This window comes from Balaenoptera borealis (genome assembly GCF_965194805.1).
Source record: "Balaenoptera borealis genome assembly, chromosome: 15".
NCBI classification, from domain to species: domain Eukaryota; kingdom Metazoa; phylum Chordata; class Mammalia; order Artiodactyla; family Balaenopteridae; genus Balaenoptera; species Balaenoptera borealis.
In genome coordinates this window covers 11,361,861-11,382,572 of record NC_138871.1, presented here as the reverse complement: position 1 = coordinate 11,382,572, position 20,712 = coordinate 11,361,861, and the positions used below count along the sequence as shown (strand labels likewise).

Sequence of the window (20,712 nt, the reverse complement as noted above, 5' to 3'; positions counted from 1 at the left end):
AGGCCCTAATAGTTTGGGAACACCAGTTTAGCTGCAGGGTGGTGCTTCTGTGCTAGGAGAAAAATGAGAGATCCAGTGAAATCAGGCTGAACGTGGAGAGCCCTGAATCCCCGCTGAGGGAATAGGGATTCCTGGAAGGTTTCTGAGCAGGGGAGGGAGAAGATCAGAGCCGTGCTTGACCGGGCCATGGACATCTGCCTGAGAGGGAGGAAGAGGAGCAGGAAGGAGGAGGCCAGGAAGTGGGAAACACGGCAGGAAGGTATCGGAGCCCTAACTACGGGAGGGGCCAGGAAGTAGCAGGAAGGATGCAGAAAAGAGAAGAGGGGCTGATCCCCACAGCGTCCTCGAGTACCGCCATCATGCCAAAAAGAAAGGTCAGTTTCAGTTGCAAACCACTACATACGGAATGGATAACCAGTAAGGTCCTACTGTGTAGCACAGGGAACTGTATTCAGTATCTTGTGATGAGCCATAATGGAAAAGAATCTGAAAAGGAATGTATATATAGGTATAACTGAATCACTCTGGTGTACAGCATTAGTTAACACAACATTGTAAATCAGCTATCCTTCAATAATTTAAAAAAATATATATTTAAAAAAAAAGATACGTCAGTTTGACACCAAATGTTTAGGAAGGGCGTAACACAGGGTAGTTCTCAGGAGGGGACACCTGGCAGCTTCATCCTGGCCACTGCTTGGATACTGTGGCCCCCATAGGGAAAATGGGGATGGTAATAATGGTGTCCCACAGGGTTGCAGTTAGGAATAAAGGAGTCATTACTATGTTTGGCTCATAGTAAGTGCTCAGTAAACGTCAGCTATTATTACTTCCATTACTTTCTCTTTGTATCAGTAAAACCTGCCATGGCCCAAGTACTTGAGAACTGCTGATCTACAGGGGTTGACGCTGAGGGCTGAACAACAACGCACACTTGGTGAGGTTCTCACTGCACAGCTTTGGCAAGGAGTGGGGCTGGGATGGGGTGCTGCCATCCGCAGAGTCTTCAGTGTAAACGGTGCTTTACAGTACGTGCTGTGCAGTGCATAACCTCGCCAGCCGTATATGGGGGCGTTGACTGAATACGGATAATGTGGAAAAAGGCAAGATGAAAACCATTCCAAGGTTTTGGACCCCAAAGTCAGGGCAATGATCAGTTAGAAATTACATTTTAAGCTGCTGATTTTTCAATGTTCTGACTACTTCAGTTGTATAATGTCCCTCCCCCCGTTTTTCCTCACAGAAGGGGAAGACTTTAAAATTATTTTGTTGGCGGGGGGAGGTAGTGACGGTAGGAGGATGCGATCAGACCAAAACTTTTTTAAACTTTTACTTTTTATTAACGTGTTCTTGTCAATTCATTTTCAAGATGACAAAAGCAAACGTGGTGGGCCTGTTTGATGATCCCCATTGTGGAGACAATGTTTTTATTTATTTATTTTTTATTTTTTAAATTTACTTGTTTATTTATTTTTGACTGTGTTGGGTCTTCGTTTCTGTGCGAGGGCTTTCTCTAGTTGCGGCAAGCGGGGGCCACTCTTCGTCGCGGTGCGCGGGCCTCTCACCATCGCGGCCTCTCTTGTTGCGGAGCACAGGCTCCAGACGCGCAGGCTCAGTAATTGTGGCTCATGGGCCTAGTTGCTCCGCGGCATGTGGGATCTTCCCAGACCAGGGCTCGAACCCGTGTCCCCTGCATTGGCAGGCAGATTCTCAACCACCGCACCACCAGGGAAGCCGAAGAGACAATGTTTTTAGCCAGAGTCAGAGGTGTATTAAAAGCCCACAGCCAGAGTCTTAATGAGAATTTGGTCCTCTCTCCATGGCACACGTGGAAAAGCAGGCTGCCACTGGAATTCATGAGAAATCTTCCCCTTCCCTTCCCCACTCCCATCTTCTTTCACGGTTATTTTCTCATGCGGACGGGACAGCAGCTAAAGTGGGAAGTTTGGCCTCACAAGCAAATGCAGCTGAACAACTTGGATAAATGGCTTCCCACTCAGGTCCAAGGGTAGCTGTCTACATGTTCCAGCAGTTCATTTGCCCACCCCAGGGGGCCACACCCATCCAGTCCTGGAGGTGGTTGTGGAGCGCCCCTGCTGTGTGCCCCTGTGTTTCCAATGATCCCCCAGGCCTTGACCAGATTCCAAGGCCAGCTTCATAAAGACAAGGACTGTGTTACCATCATCTTCCTCCAGTGCTCAGCACGGGGACAGGCCCATGGGAAACGATTAGCAAATGTTTCTTCAGCCAACGAATAAAGTGATTAGACCTATTGTCCATTGTTTGAGGTTTGCCTTGTTTTTCTGAACAAATTTGCCTGCAGCTTCCTTGAGGGCTGGAGGCGGTATCCTCTGAGCCCAGCCTGATGCCCGGCACGGAGCTGATATGCAGCGAACACCTACAGAATAAATGGGTGTGATGCGGGCAGGGAGGATTCTGAAGGGTGAGCAGGGAAGAGAGGTGGTCCAGGCAGGGACAGTGCTGTGGCTGGGAGTGGGACTGCGGTGGGACTGTAGCCAGGCCTCTGCAGCAGCATCTCCTCCCCCGACCACCTGCAGCTGCCGTGGGGCAGATACTGAGGACCACAGCCTCTTAGACTCAAAACTGGTCAGTGAGGGGATGCTAGGGAAGGAGCTATTTTCTAAACTAAAAACAGAGTTCCCATACGATCCCACTCCTGGGCATATATCCAGAGAATACTCTAATTCAAAAAGATACACGCACCCCTATGTTCACAGCAGCACTATTCACGATAGCCAAGACATGGAAGCAACCTTAGTGTCCACTGACTGATCGATGGGTAAAGAAGATGTGGTACATATATACAATGGAATATTACTCAGCCATAAAAAAGAATGAAATAATGCTATTTGCAGCAACATGGATGGACCTGGAGATGATCATACTAAGCGAAGTAGGTCAGAGAAAGACAAATATATGATATCACTTATATGTGGAATCTAAAATATGACACAAATGAACATATCTACAAAACAGAAACAGACTCAAGGACATAGAGAACAGACTTGTGGTTGCCACGGGGCGGGGGGTGGGGGTGGGGGAAGGATTGGGAGGGAGTTTGGGATTAGCAGATGCAAACTATTATATATAGAATGGATAAGCAACAAGGTCCTACTGTATAGCCCAGGGAACTATATTCAATATCCTGTGATAAACCATAATGGAAAAGAATATGAACAATGTATATATATATGTATAACTGAGTCACTTTGCTGTACAGCAGAAATTAATACAACATTGTAAATCAACGATACTTCAATAAAATAAATTTTTAAAAGTAAGCTATCTTCTGTGTGATCAAGTAGCGCATCCCACCCTTAAATCCATGAATATTTGCTGAGCGCTTGCTGAGCGTGCATGATGGCAGGCGGGTTGGTGGGCAGTGATGCTTGGGGGTTGGCCAGCAACTCTGTGGTTAGAGAGCCAAGGCCCACCCAGTCCCTGGATGCCTGACCCATGACCTCAGGAAAGCTCCGTCACGCTCTGACCCCCTGCAAGGATAGGAGTACCCGGCGGGGTGGGAGAAGACGAGATCAGATGATCAGCGCCTCCACAGACACCAGCTGCTGCTGTGACTGGCCTGCATCTGAACCCGGCCTGTTGACCACACGAAGGAGGAATTGCTGGGCCCTGTGGGAATGGGTGCTGGGACTAATGGGTAAGGTCTGCCTTAGACAATGCATAGAGAATGGCAACGCTGGAGCAACGTAATTGCCACCCATGAATGAGAGCAAAAAGCATACTTCAGGTCTGTGAAGTAACCCCCTTCAGCCTGCACCCCACTTTTTGACTTGAGCATTTGACTTTTTCTTGGTAGAAGTGCTTTGCAAAAGAAGCTTCACCAGCAGACTGCGACCCCCCAGTCCTTTCTGTTAAGTGGGCATTGATGCAATCAGAAAAGAGAGCTCTAAGGAATCTCTCCAGGGCTGGTCTTCACCACTCTTTCCCAGCGTGAGCTCCTTTAGATTTTTATTGAAGCTTCAGGATCACAGCCCAAGGTGGATAAAGGAGGCAGCGGCTGCTGAAATCGCAGGTCCCGGGGTAGTAGGTGGAGTGGCAACCTTACGCCGCCTCCCTGACCCTGGAGTCCCTCCAAGCTGCAAGAGGAGGGTTGGGCAGGGCGGCAGCTGCGCAGGAGGGAGCGCAGGCTGGTGTTATGTGCCGTCAGCCTGCTTCACTACCCCGAAGACCTGGGAAGGGACTGGAAGCACCTTGGCCGGATGGGTCAAATAACGGCAGGGCTGAAGTGCCAGCCAGGGGGACCCACACCTGGGCTCTTCCTACTCCTTCTCAGACAACAGAACAGGTGGGGACATGAGCCGAGCTCTCTGAAGTTCAGCCTCAAAATCTGGAGACCCAGAGGAGGCTGCAAGAGAGAGGACTTATCCTTGAACTCCTAGGGGTTCTTTGCTCCCCACCGCGGGGCAGGAGGATGCACTTTTGCCCAGGCGCTAAGGGTTCCTCAGCCGCGCTGCCCACAGTGGGATCTGCTATCAAGCAGGCCCCAGCAGTTGGGAGGAGAAAGGCCCCATTCTGGGGTGGGTTTGCAGTTTACAGAAAAGGCTTTTTGGCATCTGGAATCCTGTTGGTGCCCACTCCCCGTCCCTCCCCCTTGTCACACCCTGTGTCAGCCCCCCCAGGAGAAAGGGCTGTTATGTGGACCAGAGCCCCCCTCCCAATTCCATGTGTGCCCCCCAGGCCGATGTTTGAATCGTGTCCGTGGGCGCTTCGCTGTCACTTGGTTAAACACTCCTCCTCTCACCCCCGAAGATGGCTGAGGCCAAACCCAGAACAAGCAGAAACTGTCTACTTAGAATCATTTCACTTTATGCAAATGCAAAGGATTCTCAGTTGATAAAGCGTAGCAACACTGAATGAGAGGACATTTAAAAAAAAACCTTCCACCTGAAATCACCTGACCTGATTGTCCCCAAATTGTAAATGGTAAAAATTAACTTGAGTGCACAGCACTCCGCCACTTGGAGAGAATTAAAAAGAAGAAGGGCCATTCATGGGATAAATGCACCTAGTGCAGGAAAAGTGCAGGCAGAAACCGAGAGCTGACCTGAGGGAAGGGGCCCCAGCAGGGGCTTTACTGGAAAGAAGGGGGAGTAATTGGTGGGTTGCTTGTGCCTGGAGGGGTCACAGCCTCAGCAGAAAAAAGCAGAGGTGACAGTGAACCACTGAGATGCCTGCACAGGGTAAAAAGTGGGGTTGGTATAAAACATGGTGTTGGTGACTCAGATTTTCTACACAGGTTCCGGAGGGGGGGGCAGGGCAGGCACGGGGTTGCTAGATAAAAAACGGGATGCCCCAGTTACACTTGGATTTCAGATAAACAATGCCTACATGGGTTATACTTAGTTAAGTAAATGCAACTTAGTATCCTTTAGCACAAACCAGCTGGAGCCAGAGCCCAGGGAGTTCATTGCCGCCCTCCCCCTAGGCTGGCCTCCTGGGGCGTAGAGCAGGATGAGGGAGGGGTGTAGAGGGGCAAACAGGGACCCCAACACACCAAGCAAGCTACCCAACCTCTCTGTGCCCTCACCTGGAGGATGTGTGGGGGTTCGGGGCTCTAAGCCAAACCCATGATTATCAGGGTGACTCCTCACTTCCCCTGGCCCCCTAATGCATTGGCTCCCAAAAAAAACACTGGAGCCCCACAGGTGCCTCTCCCCCTTGCTTGGCCTTGTGCACACACTTTAGCAGTAGAAGCTCCAAGGAACTCCAAGGGCTTTAGGCAGCTCCCCATAACCCCCTTCAGCCTGCACCCCCCTTTCTGACTTGAGCATTTGACTGTTTCTTGATAGAAGTGCTTTGCAAAAGAAGCTTCCCCAGCAGACTGCGACTGACTGACTCTTCCCCATCATTTTCTAACTCTCCACCGTGCTTTCAAAACCAGCAGAACATCAGGATCTCTAGGGGAGCTTTTAAAGTTCTGATGCCTAGGTTTCACCCAGAGCTTGAATTAACTGGCCAGCACTGCAGCTTAGGCATTGGGATTTTAAAAAATCTCCTCTAGTGATTCTAGAGGAATTAGGGTCAGACCTAATTCCTAGAGAATTAGGGAATGGATCCATCCGGTGGCTCAAATCATCTTGGGGGTGGGGGGGCCCCTGAAGGTTTAGCCCTGATGCTTAGAATCCATGTGGCTTGGGAGCGTGGGAAGAACAAGAACTCTGGTGCCTGAGTTCAGTCCCAGCTCTGCCACTCAGAGGCCAGATGCCAGTCCCTTGTCCTTCTGAGACTCAGTCTCCTCATCTGTGAAGGAAGACAGGTAACACCTCCTTCTCTCAGAGATCAGAGCAGAACACTGCACAGGGAACACTGCGCAGGCACACAATCTATGCCAGTTATGGCTTTCATAACATGAAACATCTGATCTGCCTTGTTTCAAAGGTGCAACTAGTCACGTCTGGACTATCAAAGGCCAACACATGGAACCGATTATGCTGACTTAGATCATTCAGCCTCTTGCAGTGAAACAGGAATGTATGTTTACCCAACCAAGGGTGGCTTTCCTTCTCTTTCCCCTTTGGCAGCATGCCAAGTGTCACAGAAAGGCTGAGGGGACACTTTCCGGCCAGGGTTGTGAAGCAGCCGCCCCCCTGGTCCCCGTGTCGTCTGGGGCTGCTTCTCCACAAGAAACAGCTATGGTTTTCACGAGACCCAGGAGAGATACTCTGTCCCCAAGTTTAACTCCTCTGTCCTGCCACCCCTGACACACATCCTCCAGCCCACCACTACCTGAAATCCTATTAATTTTAGCCTTTCTTTTCAGGAAAAAATATTTCCTTTTAAAATGTGACCATCGCTAAAGACCAAACACCTTAGCAAGCACAGTTTGTCCAAGTCTTTCCTAAGTGACAGAGGGCACAGAATTCCCTCCAAAAACAGAGTAGATGGACTTTCCCCTATTTCTTCCACTAAGTACACCTAAAAACACTGGGCATTATATTGATAAATAAAACGAACATTTTTTAAAACCCTGAAGAGTGGACAGATGGTAAACCGACTAGGGACCTCAGGACCCAGGAACAACATGGTGACGAATTCCCTGGGTCTCCTTTTGTCCTGTGTGTCCCAGATTTGGAAATGCTAACAGGTAAAGACAAAAAACAACAACAAAAGCCTGCTATCTCTAGTCAAAGGACTAGGAAAGGGCACCTCAGCAAGACAGAAGGCTTTTAAACAGTAAACTGCTCTCCTCCAGGCGAACAGCCCAGGAAAAACCATGGCCCCATCCCCACCCATGCCAGCAAAGGTCAAGTGGGGAGCCTAGACTTGGACCCTTACCAGGCTGTAAAGAGGTGCCACAAATGTTCCACTGGGTGGTATCAGAGAGGGCCAAGGAGGGAACTGGCACTTTCATCCCTACTGGCTGGTGTTAGTAAAGCCCACGTGGGGAGCCTCGACTTTTATTCCCACATGGCATTAACAAGGCATCCCTCCTCATCCCCAGCAGGGTGGTATCAGAGGAAGCCTAGTAGAGATTCAGGGCTTTCACTACTCCCTAGCGTCAGTGGAGGTCAGGTGGGGAACAGCTGGAAGGTAATCAGGCACTCCTACCCCTCCCTCAGCCAGAACTCTCACCCCACCCCTGACCAGCAGTAATGAGGACGAGGACCATCCCACACTTCGATGTCAATGGAGGCTGAGTGGGGAACCTAGGATTCTACCCCCACCAGGCAGTGAGGCCCCCTACCACAGCGTTTCAGAGAAAACCAAGTAAAACAAAAGACAAATAAGTCAGTCTCATAGTACCCCAAATGTCTAGGTTTCAATTAAAAAATTCTGTCTGAAACTGAACGAAATACAAACACCAAGATGACAGAGAATTATCTGAAAAAGCTTTTAAAGAAGGAATCATAAAAATACTTCAATGAGCAATTATGAATATTAAACACATGAATAAAATAGGAAGCCTTAGCAAATAAATACAAAGTCTCAGTAAAGAAAGAGAAGATTGAGAAGAGAAACAAATGGGAATTTCTGAACTAAAAAATACAATAACCAAAATAAAAAACTCAGTGGATGTGCTCAACAGCAGAATGAAGGGGCAGAGGAAAGAATCAGTGAACCAGAAGATAGAACAATAGAAAATTATCCAATCTGAACAACAGAAAAAACTGAACAGAGCCTCTGCAACCTGTAGGACTATATTACTAAAGAGCTAACATTTGTGTCATCAGAGTCCTGGAAGGAGAAGACAAAGATGGCAAGGCTGAAAAAGCACTTGAAGAAATAATGGCTGAAAACTCCCCAAATATGACAAAAGATATAAATCTACAAAATTAAACATCTGAATGAACCCAAAATAAGATAAACCCAAAAAATATCCACAGCAAGGTACATTATAATCAAACTTCTGAATACTAAAGACAAAGAAAACATTTTGAAAGCACTGAGAGAGAGAGATGACACCTTACCTATAGGGAGAAACCAATTCATATGACAGTGAATTTCTCATTAAAAACCATGGAGGATAGAAGGAAGTGGCCATTTTCCTAAGTGATGAGAGAAAAGGAATGTCAACTCAGAATTCTTCTGAAATGAAGGGGAAATCAAAATATTCTCATATTAAGGAAAACTAAGAGACTTTGTCATCAGCAGACCTACTCTAAAAGAATAGCTAAAGGAAATTCTCTAAACAGAAAGGAAACAATAAAAAAAGAAAACCTAAATCATCAGGAGGGAGGAAAAAACACAGAAAGCAAAAATACTGGCCAATACAATAGAATTTCTTCCTCCTCTTGATTTTTCTAAACTATGTCTGATGGTTGAAGAAAAACTGTAACATGGTCTGATGTGACTTTATATATAAAGAGGAAATATTTAAGATAATTATGCTTTAAATGGGGGAGGTAAAGGGACTTAGAAGAAGGTAGAGATTCTATAATTCACTTGAACTGGTAAAACATCAACACCTAATAGACCACAAATTACATTAAATGTAAATGACATAAATATTTCCATTAAAAGACAGATAATGGCAGGGTAGATTAGAAAACATGACCCAACTATCTGCCATTTATAAAAAATTCACTCCAAATATAATGATATAGGCAAGTTGAACAAAAAGAAAAAAGACATCATGCAACCATTAACCAAAAGAAAACCAGGATGCCTACATTAACATCAGATAAAGTAGATTTCGAAACAAAGAAAATTATCAGAGACAGTAAGACACATTATGTAATGATAAGAGTCAATCTATCAAGAAGACATAGCAGTCTTAAATGAGTATGCACTAAAGCAAAGAGCTTCAAAATATGTGAAGCAAAAACCGACAGAACTGAAAGGAGACATAAACAAATCAACAGTTATAATTGGAGACTTCCAACAACTCTCTTTCAACAATCAATCAAAGGACTAGGCACAAAATAAGCAAGGATAAAGAAGAACTTGATGAGATTGCCAATGAAAAGAATCTAGACTACATTTATAGAACATTCCACCCAACAACAGCAGAATACACATTCTTTCCAAATGACGATATAAACCAAGAAAAACCATTATCTTGAGCCATAAAGCAAATCTCAACGAATTTAAAAGAACTAAAAATCATACAGTTTATACTCTCTGATTACAATGGAAATAATTATAAATTAATAACAGAAGGTAACAAGAAATTTTCCAAATACTTGCAAACTAAATGTCTAAATAATCTATGGATCAAAGGTGAAGTCTCAAGGGAAATTTAAAAAAAAATACATTGAACTGAATGAAAATGAAATTACAATGTATCAAAATATATGGCACACAGTTGACACAGTTTTGAGGGGAAATCTTCTTTAGTAGTCTAATCTCATAACATAGAGAAAGAAGAGCAAAGCAAACCCAAAACAAGCAGAAGGAAGAAAATAAATATAGGAAATGCACTGAAAAAAGAAAAGCAACAGAGCAAATCAATGAAACAAAGAGCTGGTTGTTTGAAAAGATCAATAAAATTGATAAATCTCTAGCAAGACTGACAAAGAAAAAAAGAAGACAAAAATTACTAATATCAGGAATGAAACAGGGAATATCACTATAGACTCTGAAGACATCAAAAGTATAATAATTAAATACTATGTTTGCAGCCAACTAAGCCCACCATGCTCTCTTCCCCACGGGAGCCCAGTGTGCAGTGGCTGCAAACAGCAGCCTCCTCGGAAGTACATGCAGCCTGTTGCCTGTATGGGCTGCTCTAAGGGACCCTGGAGACAGCCCTTTGCTGTGGACATTCATGTTTGGCATGCTAAACCCAATCTAGGCTCCAGACAGGTATGCACGGTGCCTTTGGAAAGCCCCAGGGCACAGTGGCCAGTGTCCACACTGGCCAGGTCATAATGTCCATCCACATCAAGTTGCAGAACAAGGAGCACGTGATTGATGCCCTGCGCAGGGCCAAGTTCAAGTTCCCTGGCCACCAGAAAATCCACATCCCCAAGAAGTGGGGATTTATTAAGTTTAATGAGGATGAATTTCAAAATACGGTGACAGAAAAGTGGCTCATCCCGGATGCCTGTGGGGTCAAATACGTCTCTAATAGTGGAAATCGAGTTTAATCACCAATGGCTAATGATTTAAACAATCATGCTTGTGTAATAAAATCCCACATAAAAGGCTTAAACAACAAGGTTTGAGGAGCTTCTGAGTTGGTGATGAGCTGGGAGGGCGGTACACCGGAGGGGGCATGGAAGCCCTGAGCCCCTTCCCACATTATCTTGCCCTATGTGTCTCTTCCATTTGGCTGTTCCTGAGTTGTATCATTTATAATGAAACAGTAATCGTAAGTATAGCGTTTTTCTAAGTGCTGTGAATCATTCTAGCGAAGTATCAAAGCTGAGGGGGAGAGGAGGCCATGAGAATTCTGAATTTATAGCCAGCTGGGCAGAAGTGTGGGCAGCCTGGACTCTCCATTTGAGCTGGTGTCTGAAGTGGGCGCTGGGGGGGCAGGCAGTCTTACGGGATTGAGCCCTTAACCTGTGGAGTCTCTGCTCACTCTAGGTAGTTCGTGTCAAAACTGAACTGAATGGTAGGACTCCCAGTTGATGTCCCCTTTGGTGGAGCCGCTGAAGCGAGGTTTTCTGTAACGTGCAAACAAATGTAAACCCCAAGGACATGGTAACACTACAGTGTTACCAATATAATTATGCGTGATCAAAGGATAGAGAGATGAGTGGGAATTAAAACACCGAATGGCGGGGAGGGGGTAGTGCTTTTGTCCAGGGGGAGGGGAGCAAGGGGATGAGACTAGAGAGGGGAGCAGTGGGGGGCTTCAACTGTACTGCTCATGTCTGATTTCTGATGCTGAGTGGTGAGTACAGAGGTGAGTTTTATTCCTGTATATTCTTTTGTGTATCCTAAATATTTCATCACAAGATTTGAGTATGTAAATAAAAGAGTAGGTAAGAAAAAGAAAATGTAATGGTAAAAAGAGAAAGATAGGCCTTTCTTCACCTGATAAGAATGATGGGATCCCTCACTGAATCCTTCTTCCACCCGTAGGTCCCAAAATCATAATGTTGCAGGAAAAAGAGTGGGGCACAAGAGGATGGTCTCAGGCGAGTCCCTGGGATGGGCCGCCAAGTGTGGGTTCTTGGCTTCACGCAGGAAAGAATTCAAGTGAGCGATAGTAAAGTGAAAGAAGGTTTATTCGGGGAGAAATGCACTCCATAGACAGAGTGTGGGCCATCTCAGAAGGCAAGAGGTGCTAGGGTATGGGGGTTGCTGGTTTTTACAGGGGTGGGTAATTTCATAGGCTAATGAGTGGGAGGATTATTGCAACTATTTTGGGGAAGGTGCAGATTTCCAGGAATTGGGTCACTGCCCATTTTTTGACCTTTTATGGTTGACCTGGGAACTGTCATGGCTCCTGTGGGTGTGTCATTTGGCTGATGTATTACCATGAGTGTATAATGAGGCTCAAAGTCTAGTGGAAGTCGACTCGCCTGCCATCTTGGACCTGGTTGGTTCTAACCAGTTTATGTCATGTCCTCCAGGGCTATGTCATTCTTTTAAAGGTTGTGTGCCCTGCCCGCTTCCTGTCTCAGTAAGAGCACTTGGCTTGAGGAATCATCCAGCCTCACAGTTCTCACCCTAGTCCAAGACTTGCTGTCTTCCCTGGATAAACATAACTATTTTATTCTTACCTTCAGTGGCCAGGTTCTGATACATGCCCCTGGGGGGACGGGTCCAGGGAGTGGTGTGAGGCTCTGCACCCCTCCTCAAGAATCAGACACACTGGATCCATGGAGTGTAACAAGAGATGTGGCACACAACGGCCTGGACCCACGCAGGACAGGGTCACACCCCAAAGATTGAGTCCATAGGTCCTGGGTGGGACCTGGGCTTCTGTATTTTGAAAATGCTTCCTAGTTGACTTTCTCCTTGTCCTTGCAGCCAAAATGCTTTGGAGCTTTACATTCTACAATTTATTTTATAAAATAGTTCTAAATTACTAAATATTAAATTATATCATAATATTGAATAATTAGACTTTTTTTGTTGTTTGTTTTTGTATGTGTGAATATACATTTTTTATTTGTCTTGGATATCCACCTAAGAGTGGAATTGCTGGGCCATATAGTAACTTCATGTTTAACCTTTTAAGAAACTGCCAAACTGTTTCCAAAGAGGCCGCTCCCTTTTACACTCCCAACGACAGTATATGAACGTTTCAATTTCTCCAAATCCTTGCCAACATGTTATTGGCCTTTTGTTGCTGTTGTTGTTGTTGTTATTCCCATCCTAATGTGTATAAAGTGATATCTCACTTATTTCCTCTCTAGTTTTTATTATTTACTTCCTTCTGCTTGCTTTGGGTTTAGTTGATTCTTCTTTTTCTAGTTTCTTATGGTGGAAGTTTAGGTTATTGATTTGAGAGCTATCTTCTTTTTCAATATCAGTGTTTACAGCTATAAATTTCCCTCTTAGCACTGCATTAGATGCATCCCATAAGTCCATAAGTTTTGCTGTGTTCTCATTTTCATTCACCTCAGAATATTTTCTAACTTTCTTTGTGATTTCTTCTTTGACCCATTCATTATTTAGTAGTGTTGTTCAATTTCTACGTTTGTGATTTCTTAAATTTCTTCCATTGTTAATTTTTAACTTCATTCCACGTGTTCAGAAAACACACTTTATATGATTTAAGTCCTTTTAAATGTATTGAGACTTAATTTGTGACCTAACATATTGTCATTTGTTTGGGCAGGTCCAGTATCCTCAGAAATACACCTCAGTGTTTCCAGACTATTCTATTGCTCCAGATAGAGCTGGAGGGGGTCCTTCATGGGGACACAGCCCAGGCAGCAGGGAAGGGCAACTTCCCACAGTAAAGAAGCCACTGGTATGACTCATTTTTAAGAGATACCCCGCGCTGCCACTGGCCCCACTTCTGGGCTGATGCCTGCACTCCTTTTGCCAGCGTCAGGCGCAGGGCTGGGGTCTGGCGGCGTCACACTCATGGAAGGCACCATGTCTGAACCTCACGATGAGAAAACATCCCAGCCCACTTGTCTCCTTCAGATGCAATCCATTTTTTGCCCACCAGGGGCCCCAGAAGCACCTATCTGCAACCCGCCCCCCACGCGGGTTTAATCAACGGAGATGTGGAGTTTCAGAAAGGCGAAGCATCACACCCCAGCTGCCCCTGCACGTTGAAACTGGGATGAGGACTTAACATCTTCAGACTCTCAAAGTGGTTATTTTTTTTTTTAACCTAATGCTTTAGATCTCATGCTAAATCTAAGAGCTTCTTTTTTTCTTTGTCCCCAAACTTTCAAAGAACGTTGTTTTCATCCACCAATCTTCGAATCGTGTGCCAGAGTTGGAAAAAGGCTTACAGGCTGCTTTCACTTCCTGCGTGGAGGCAGCCTGCCCTGAACTGCGGCGAGTGGAAAACGGGCCTCCAAAGAGAGGCCACCCTTGGGAGCCCATGAATATTCATCACTTCGCTGTGCATTCACTAAGTAGCGCAGGGACAGAAAAGTACTTTCAGCAAGTTTGAGTCTATGTTCTAATATCCTACATGAAGACAGCCTGTCCTTACTGGTAAAAAGATCATTTTCTAAAACGATAATGAAGTCGGTCTTCTATTAGTAGCTTTAAAAAGCCCCACGGCTTAACAATAGTAAAACAATCTCGTCTCCAAAGTAAACAAGGCTTTCCTTTGTATGTCCAAGGAGAGGCAGGACCAGAGCTCAGGCGTCTACTGGCCCTGAATGCCGTGGTAGCTAGAGCACCCAACCCCACCCCGTGCCCCAAAAAGCAGACTACAAAGAAAAGGGATCTGTCAGACAGTGTTTGCCTGATTGTCGAGCGCCAGCCTGAGACCTAAATTGTGAGGATGGGCCCCCTCCCCGAGTGAGCTGGGGCAGAGCTCTAACCCCATGATGATCAGATCCCGCTGGGCCCTTGGCTGGCTCCCATAAGCTAGACAACACCTTCGAAGGGATCGACTGGGAAAAATCCAGAAGACACCGTTAATGACTGCAGACAAGCAGAAACATACAAGCATAAAATTTGGTGCCACAAATATCTATGCATTGCTATTATGAAATGCAATGGTTTTTCTCCAAGCGTAAGTCTCTCAAACATGCTTAGCTTTCGGTGTAAAACTTCTCATATATGATATTGGTCCAAACATAAAGTCAACATCTGTCTCCTCTCTCTCTTTTTCTCCCTCTCCCCTCTGCCCTGCTCCTTCCCCCACCCCTGCCACCCCCAAGACTCGTGGAAAATCCATTTTATCATTAAGTGAGAGAAGCACTAACAGTGGATGAAATGGACAAAAGGATGAAACAAAATGGTTTAGAATGGAGTGCAGGTTTCTCAACAAACTCTTGAAGACATACTATCTTTCCCTCACTTTAAAACACCAGGACCTAAGGAGGTGACCTGGATGTGGCAGCTAGGCCAGGCCTACTGGATCCTGCTGGCTGGCAGAGGCCCAGACAGAGTGGGAACGGCAAGGCAACCAAGAAGGGAGGGTTGCCCAGCTGCTCCAGGTGCTGGAGGGGCCAGGCTTCCAGGCCTCACAAAACTGGGGACGACCTGGGCCCTCACTGTGGTTAAAAATCTTCCATACACTTCAATAGCCACGCTTCAGACAAAGAAAAGCAAGGCCCAGGAAGGAGAAAGTGCTGGGTTGGTAGGTACTCTTGGTATTCTTGCTCTCCAAAGACGGGCTGCAGGATCCTCCTGCCAGGCTGCATTTTCAGCATTTTAGCTGGAGGCAGCAGGGCTGGAACAAGGAACAAGATAGGGAACAAGTTACCTCTGGGTCAGGGGTTAGCAAATGCCCAGAATGTGGGATGCAGAGGAGTCTGGGCCTTTCCCAGGGTACCTGGGGGCTCGCTTACACCTGTTACCAAACAGGAAGCATCTGGAAGCCAGGAGTGCACCTGGGCCTCCCTGTCTGGTCTATCTGCTACAAGACTACCTGCACACACCCACTCAGACACAGAACGTCATGGAAGAAACAAAGCCTCATTCTCTAGCCATTGCAGCTGGAAGACTGCATTTGGCGAACCTAGTTTTAGCTGGAAAAAAGGAAAGGAATTATCTGGATGTTTACACTCAAACAACCCCCCAAAAAATTACGAAACCAAAACAAAACCACACCCACTTTAGCGTAGAGTGATGTGGGAAAAGCTGAGCAGGAATTGGACTTCATTTTTATACCTTCCTGAGAGGCACATGACAGGAAGCGATTCCTGGACTAAGTTAAGTCTGAATTCAACAAGTGAGGGTGATGGGGGGGTGAGGAGGGGAGTGGTCAGGACAGGCCCTGCCTCATCTGAGGCGACAAGCGTGGGTTTTGCTAGCAGAACTACTAGGAGACAGTCCCACAGAGCAAGGACTTCAGCGTTCCGGGATGGACACCTTCAGCCCCTCCACCAGAGTGCTCTGAACAGTGGGGGATGGCCCACAGGTCCGCCCTCATATTTCAAGTTGCAATTTAGGGCATATTTCAGTGAGAAAAGAAGAAACTTTTCCCCCAATACCTTTTGTTTAAGAAAAACAATTACCGCAAAATTTGAGTTGAGAAGGGAAAGGAAGCATGGGTAATAATGGCTAACAGTTTTGAAGCATTTACCATGTGACATTGGCTCATTCATCCTTCCATAAATAACAAAGAGTCCCACAGGACCGGTGAGGAAACTGAGGTCCTGAGAGTTAGTCACTGCCCCAGGGCTCCCCAGAGGCCAGCTAGGCAGGACAGGAAGCCCAGCCCGCTGGCCACTCAGCCCGTGAGCTGCAGCCCCTGTTAATTTTCAGTCCAAGCCCTAGAAACACACAGGGTGAACCCGCTTTTTTCAGGTTTTATAATGATTAACTTCCTGCTGAGATGCATCCCAACCAGAGCCATGTGCTTTGGTTTAAGATTAAACTAGTAACAACAGGCCAGAGTCAAGGCACTCGGGACCCCAATGACCTGGGAATCGGGCAATTTGCCCTGGGCAAGGAGCTGTTAAAACTGTGTCTTTAACATGAAAAATTAGCTTTTGACTTTTTTTTAAAGTTGGGATCCTTAAGAGACTATAAAACACTTTAATCTTGCTCTATTGGCCTTAATATAGTCCAAAAATCTACCCTAACATTTCTAGTAAGGAAATCACTTTGGCATCACAGTGAAATGAAAGATTGTTTTCTAGCAACCAAGCCCCAAGCACAAGGTCATGGGAGCTGCAGCACTTGTTTCTGGAAAAGCCAGTAGGAAGAGAGAAGCGGGAGGAACACACGGTGAGACCTGCAGAGGCCTGGGTCTTTGATACCATCCGCAGATACTGAGCACCTGAAATGAACATCATGCTCGGAAAGTAAAGAGGAACCCATCAGGTGGCAGTAGTGTTACTTCATGGAGTGCGTGTGTATAACTTTGGCAGCAGTGGCAGTGAAGGAAGGCCTCTCTGGGAGAACATCTGAGCTGAGACCCAAACGACTAGCAAGAGCCAGTGTGCAGAGATCTTGGGGAAAAGATTCCAGCCAAAGGGAACATCCACAGCAAAAGCGCCGGAGACGTGCCGCTCCAGCCACAAGGGGGGAGTAACTGGAAATGAGTCAAAAAGGGAGAGGGAGGCCCCTGAGTCCTTGCCAACTCTGGTAAAGAAGGGAGGCCACTGGAGGATGTCAGACAAGGGGACAACCCAGCCCGATCCATCTTCAAAGTCTCATTCTGGCCATTATGTGGGAAGCGGAGGGTCTGCATGTGTTCATTTCCAGGCCGGGGAACCCATTTAAACCAAGGTCCGGCCTCAGCCTCTCTACCTGGCGGCATGTTCCCAATTCACCGGCACCTAAAGATGCAACCTGTTGGTAACCAGCTCTGACTGGCAACCCACTGGCCCTGCTCCTAGAATAACCTGGAAATTATTTCTAAAAATAAGACTGAAAAAATAATTATTCTCAATTTGAAAAACCCTAACCCTAACTTTAAGGAAGTGGATCAGAGTAAGTTTTGAAAAATTACTTATTTTTGAAATGTGCCCTGCTTACTTCCACAAAGCATTTGAGTCCATTGATACAAAGCCCATAAGCAACTAGACATCTTAAAGTTCTTTCTGGGAAAATGTTGACAATATATTGTAATGTGGTGACAGCTTCAGTTTGGGAGAGAAACGCTAACACTGAAGAGTTTTAAAAGCCCAATTAGTTCTAAGGGCTGAGTTTAGGGGCAAGCATGGCTTCATCAACGGCTAGGTCCTTGCAATGCCTTCGCTTTTATCCACTTCTGTATTTCTTGACCTCTAGCTTCTCCTGGGCCCTCTAGAGCTACCCTTTGCCTGATTCGTTGCTCACTGGCACCCCCATCAGAGATGGAACAGAAAGGAAGGATTGGTGAGCCCAGAAACGCCCCTGGTTCAGCAGTTTCAGTTCTGTGTGTGTTTGTCTTTGTGGGAGGGTGTTTGTGTGTATGGGGTGGGGGTGAGGGGTAGGGAGGATTCCAGGGTTAAAGTGATGCGTAATTATCCATTCCTCTACAGTGTAGAGTCTAAACACACATTCACACCCTGTCTCTCTCTCCCCTCTGCTGCCTGGTGAGCAAACCACTTGAAACCACAACATGCAATATGAAAATCGTAAAACTAGGGCTTCCCTGGTGGTGCAGTGGTTGAGAATCTGCCTGCTAATGCAGGGGACACGGGTTCGAGCCCTGGTCTGGGAAGATCCCACATGCCGCGGAGCAACTAGGCCCGTGAGCCACAACTACTGAGCCTGCGCGTCTGGAGCCTGTGCTCCACAACAAGAGAGACCGTGATAGTGAGAGGCCCGCGCACCGCGATGAAGAGTGGCCCCCACTTGCCGCAACTAGAGAAAGCCCTCGCACAGAAACAAAGACCCAACACAGCCATAAATAAATAAATTAGAAAATATTTTTTAAAAAAATTGTAAAACTAGACAAGGGGTCCAATTTCCATTTCTAATCTCTTCCTAAAGCACTCTTACTTCTGCTCTAATTTGGCCAGGGAGAATCCCATTCTTCCAGCTTTTCACAAAGTAAAATGTAACACTGTCAGACATCTCACAGGTAAATTCAAGATGAAAAGCAAAAGGTAGGAAAAGAAACACTGGAGAAACTTTTCATTCTTCCAGCTGGGTGGATTTTAACAGACCTTTTATGATTATCTGCCTAAACTGATTACTGGCTACAAAAGGTTTTTTATTACAGCTTTTTAAAAAAAATCAGAAAAACACTCCATTTAAAAAATGTCTTCCACCAGAACTACTGTTTCTATTACTTTTCCCATAATTTTCACCACATTCACTACGTCCAAGACTACTGTTAATGGCCAGCCTTCCCTAGTAGCAAAATATAACAGATTTGCAGCAGATTATGAAAAATGGATCTGGCAGAAATGCTGAGGAATTTTTGAGGGTTTGGTGGAGGGCTGGGGGTAAAGAACAGAGTTGCTTTAATTCTTTGCTTGGTTTAGGTTTCGGATGTTTGCTTCAAATTGCTACGTTGCCCCAAATTATAAATTGCGTATGTTATTTAATGTGTGCACTGCTTAAGAATTTCTTATTTGAGCAACTGAGCTTTCCAATGAAAACTTCACAGAGAAAAAATCTGAAGTAAACTGTTTAACTATAAATTGAACTTTCCAGGTACTCTTAAAAAACATCTTTGACTATAATAGGTGAAAGCTAAACCTTTTAGTTAAGGAAACATGCCTGAGATGTGTTTATTCAGTATAAAGCCTGGTTAAATTTCTTCCAGCTTCCTTAAGCAATGCATCAGCGACTAAACTTCTAACCCGTTAATCACTTACCCTCCAAACAAGCTGCTGATGCAGAATGGGACCTGCCCTCCCTTGCCACCACTTACCCATCCAGTACTGCATGGGTAAAAGTACTTACACTGGAATGACTGGCAGAGTCGAGATAAACCTAGACGCTGACCAAGCACGTCAGATTCTGTTCAGCAGTAACAGGGGTGAAAAGAATGCTCCCCCTTTTCCCGGGGTCCCCACGCTCCCAGGGTGTCCCTGCTAATGTTGCCCATGAGGGCCCGGGGGGAGCAGCCGGACGACAGTCCCTCCCGGTCGCACTCTGGCCTTGGTGGATCTTAGCACCGGGACTGCGACCCCAGCTCCCGCAGCCTGCTGGTCTCCGGTCACTCGGGGGGTGATGGGGTCTGCGGCTCCCAGAACTCCCGCCAGAGCCAGAGTCCAACCACGCAACCATGTCCAGGGAAGAGTTTTCGGCGCATTCCCCTCTGCCGAAAATTTCAGGACTTGCAGCGCGCCCGGCCGAGCTCTGTTTCCCTCCTGGAGGTTAAGGGGAGCCCTCGGTGCCCACCCCTCCCCGGCTCCCCTGCGACGCGCGCCCACGACCCAGCCTGGGTGCCGGGACAGTGCGTGGGTGGGAGCCCCTGCGCCTCAGCACCCGGCCGGGTGGGAGGAGGTGTCTGCAAACTTGCCAGCTGCTGGGTGCGCCCGAGTCGGCGAGCTCCCGGCCCCCCGCGCCCGGCCCCCGGCCCCCGGCCCCCGGCCCCCGGCCCCTTGCACTCACCTCCCCTCAACAGCGCGGGGAGGAAGAGCCACGGCAGGAGCGGCAGCAGGGCCCGCCCCATCCCGGGGCCGCGGAACTGGAAATTCTCTGCGGACCGACGGACAGATGGACGTCCAGAACCTGCAGCGTCGCCGGCCAAGCGCGCCCGCGAAGCAGCCCAGTCCCGGCGGCCCCGGGAGCCAGCGCCGAAGTGGCGGAGCCGAGCCGCTGCGGGTGGCGCCGAGGGCTGGAGGGGGCGGGACGCGGGCCGAGTCCGAGCGGACCGAGCCAGTCGGGGAGGGGAGGGGGCGGGAAGGAGGCCGGGAGAGGAGAGCCGCGGAGGGGGAGGAAGGGACGGGGCTGGACCGGAGGGGCGGGGAGAGGCGGGCCGAGGCGGGCCTCGGGTCGAGCCTGGGCAGACCGGGATGGGGGGGCGGGGGCTGAACAGAGGGGAGGGAGGTGGGGACCATAAAGGGGAGGGGCGGCCGGAGGTGGGGAGGAGAAAGGGGCCCTGGCTCTGGGCTGTCTCGACGTCCAACACGTGCAGGTGGGAGGGACAGAGGGAGGAGATTGGGTTGGGCGGGGTGAGCGGCGGGCGCCCGAGGCGGCCACCAGACGTAAGACAAGGCGCCTGCAGCCTGGGGACTGCGGTGGTCCCGCAGTCTCGGCTCTGCGGACACAAAACCCAGGCCGCAACGCTCCCAGAGA

General features: G+C 47.4%; 1 protein-coding gene across 2 annotated transcripts in view; it reads right to left on the bottom strand.

Annotated features, from left to right (window-relative positions):
* MERTK (MER proto-oncogene, tyrosine kinase) overlaps nucleotides 1-20,267 on the bottom strand; it is a 115,520-nt gene extending 95,253 nt beyond the window's left edge. Inside the window, exon 1 of one of the 2 annotated variants that reach the window (XM_082357827.1) lies at nucleotides 20,026-20,267. In XM_082357827.1, coding sequence (XP_082213953.1) covers nucleotides 20,026-20,086 — 61 coding nt within the window. In that variant the 5' untranslated portion in view covers nucleotides 20,087-20,267. The remainder of the gene's footprint in view (nucleotides 1-20,025) is intronic. The other variant, XM_082357826.1, reaches the window with a different exon arrangement.
* Nucleotides 20,268-20,712: the final 445 nt, after the last annotated feature.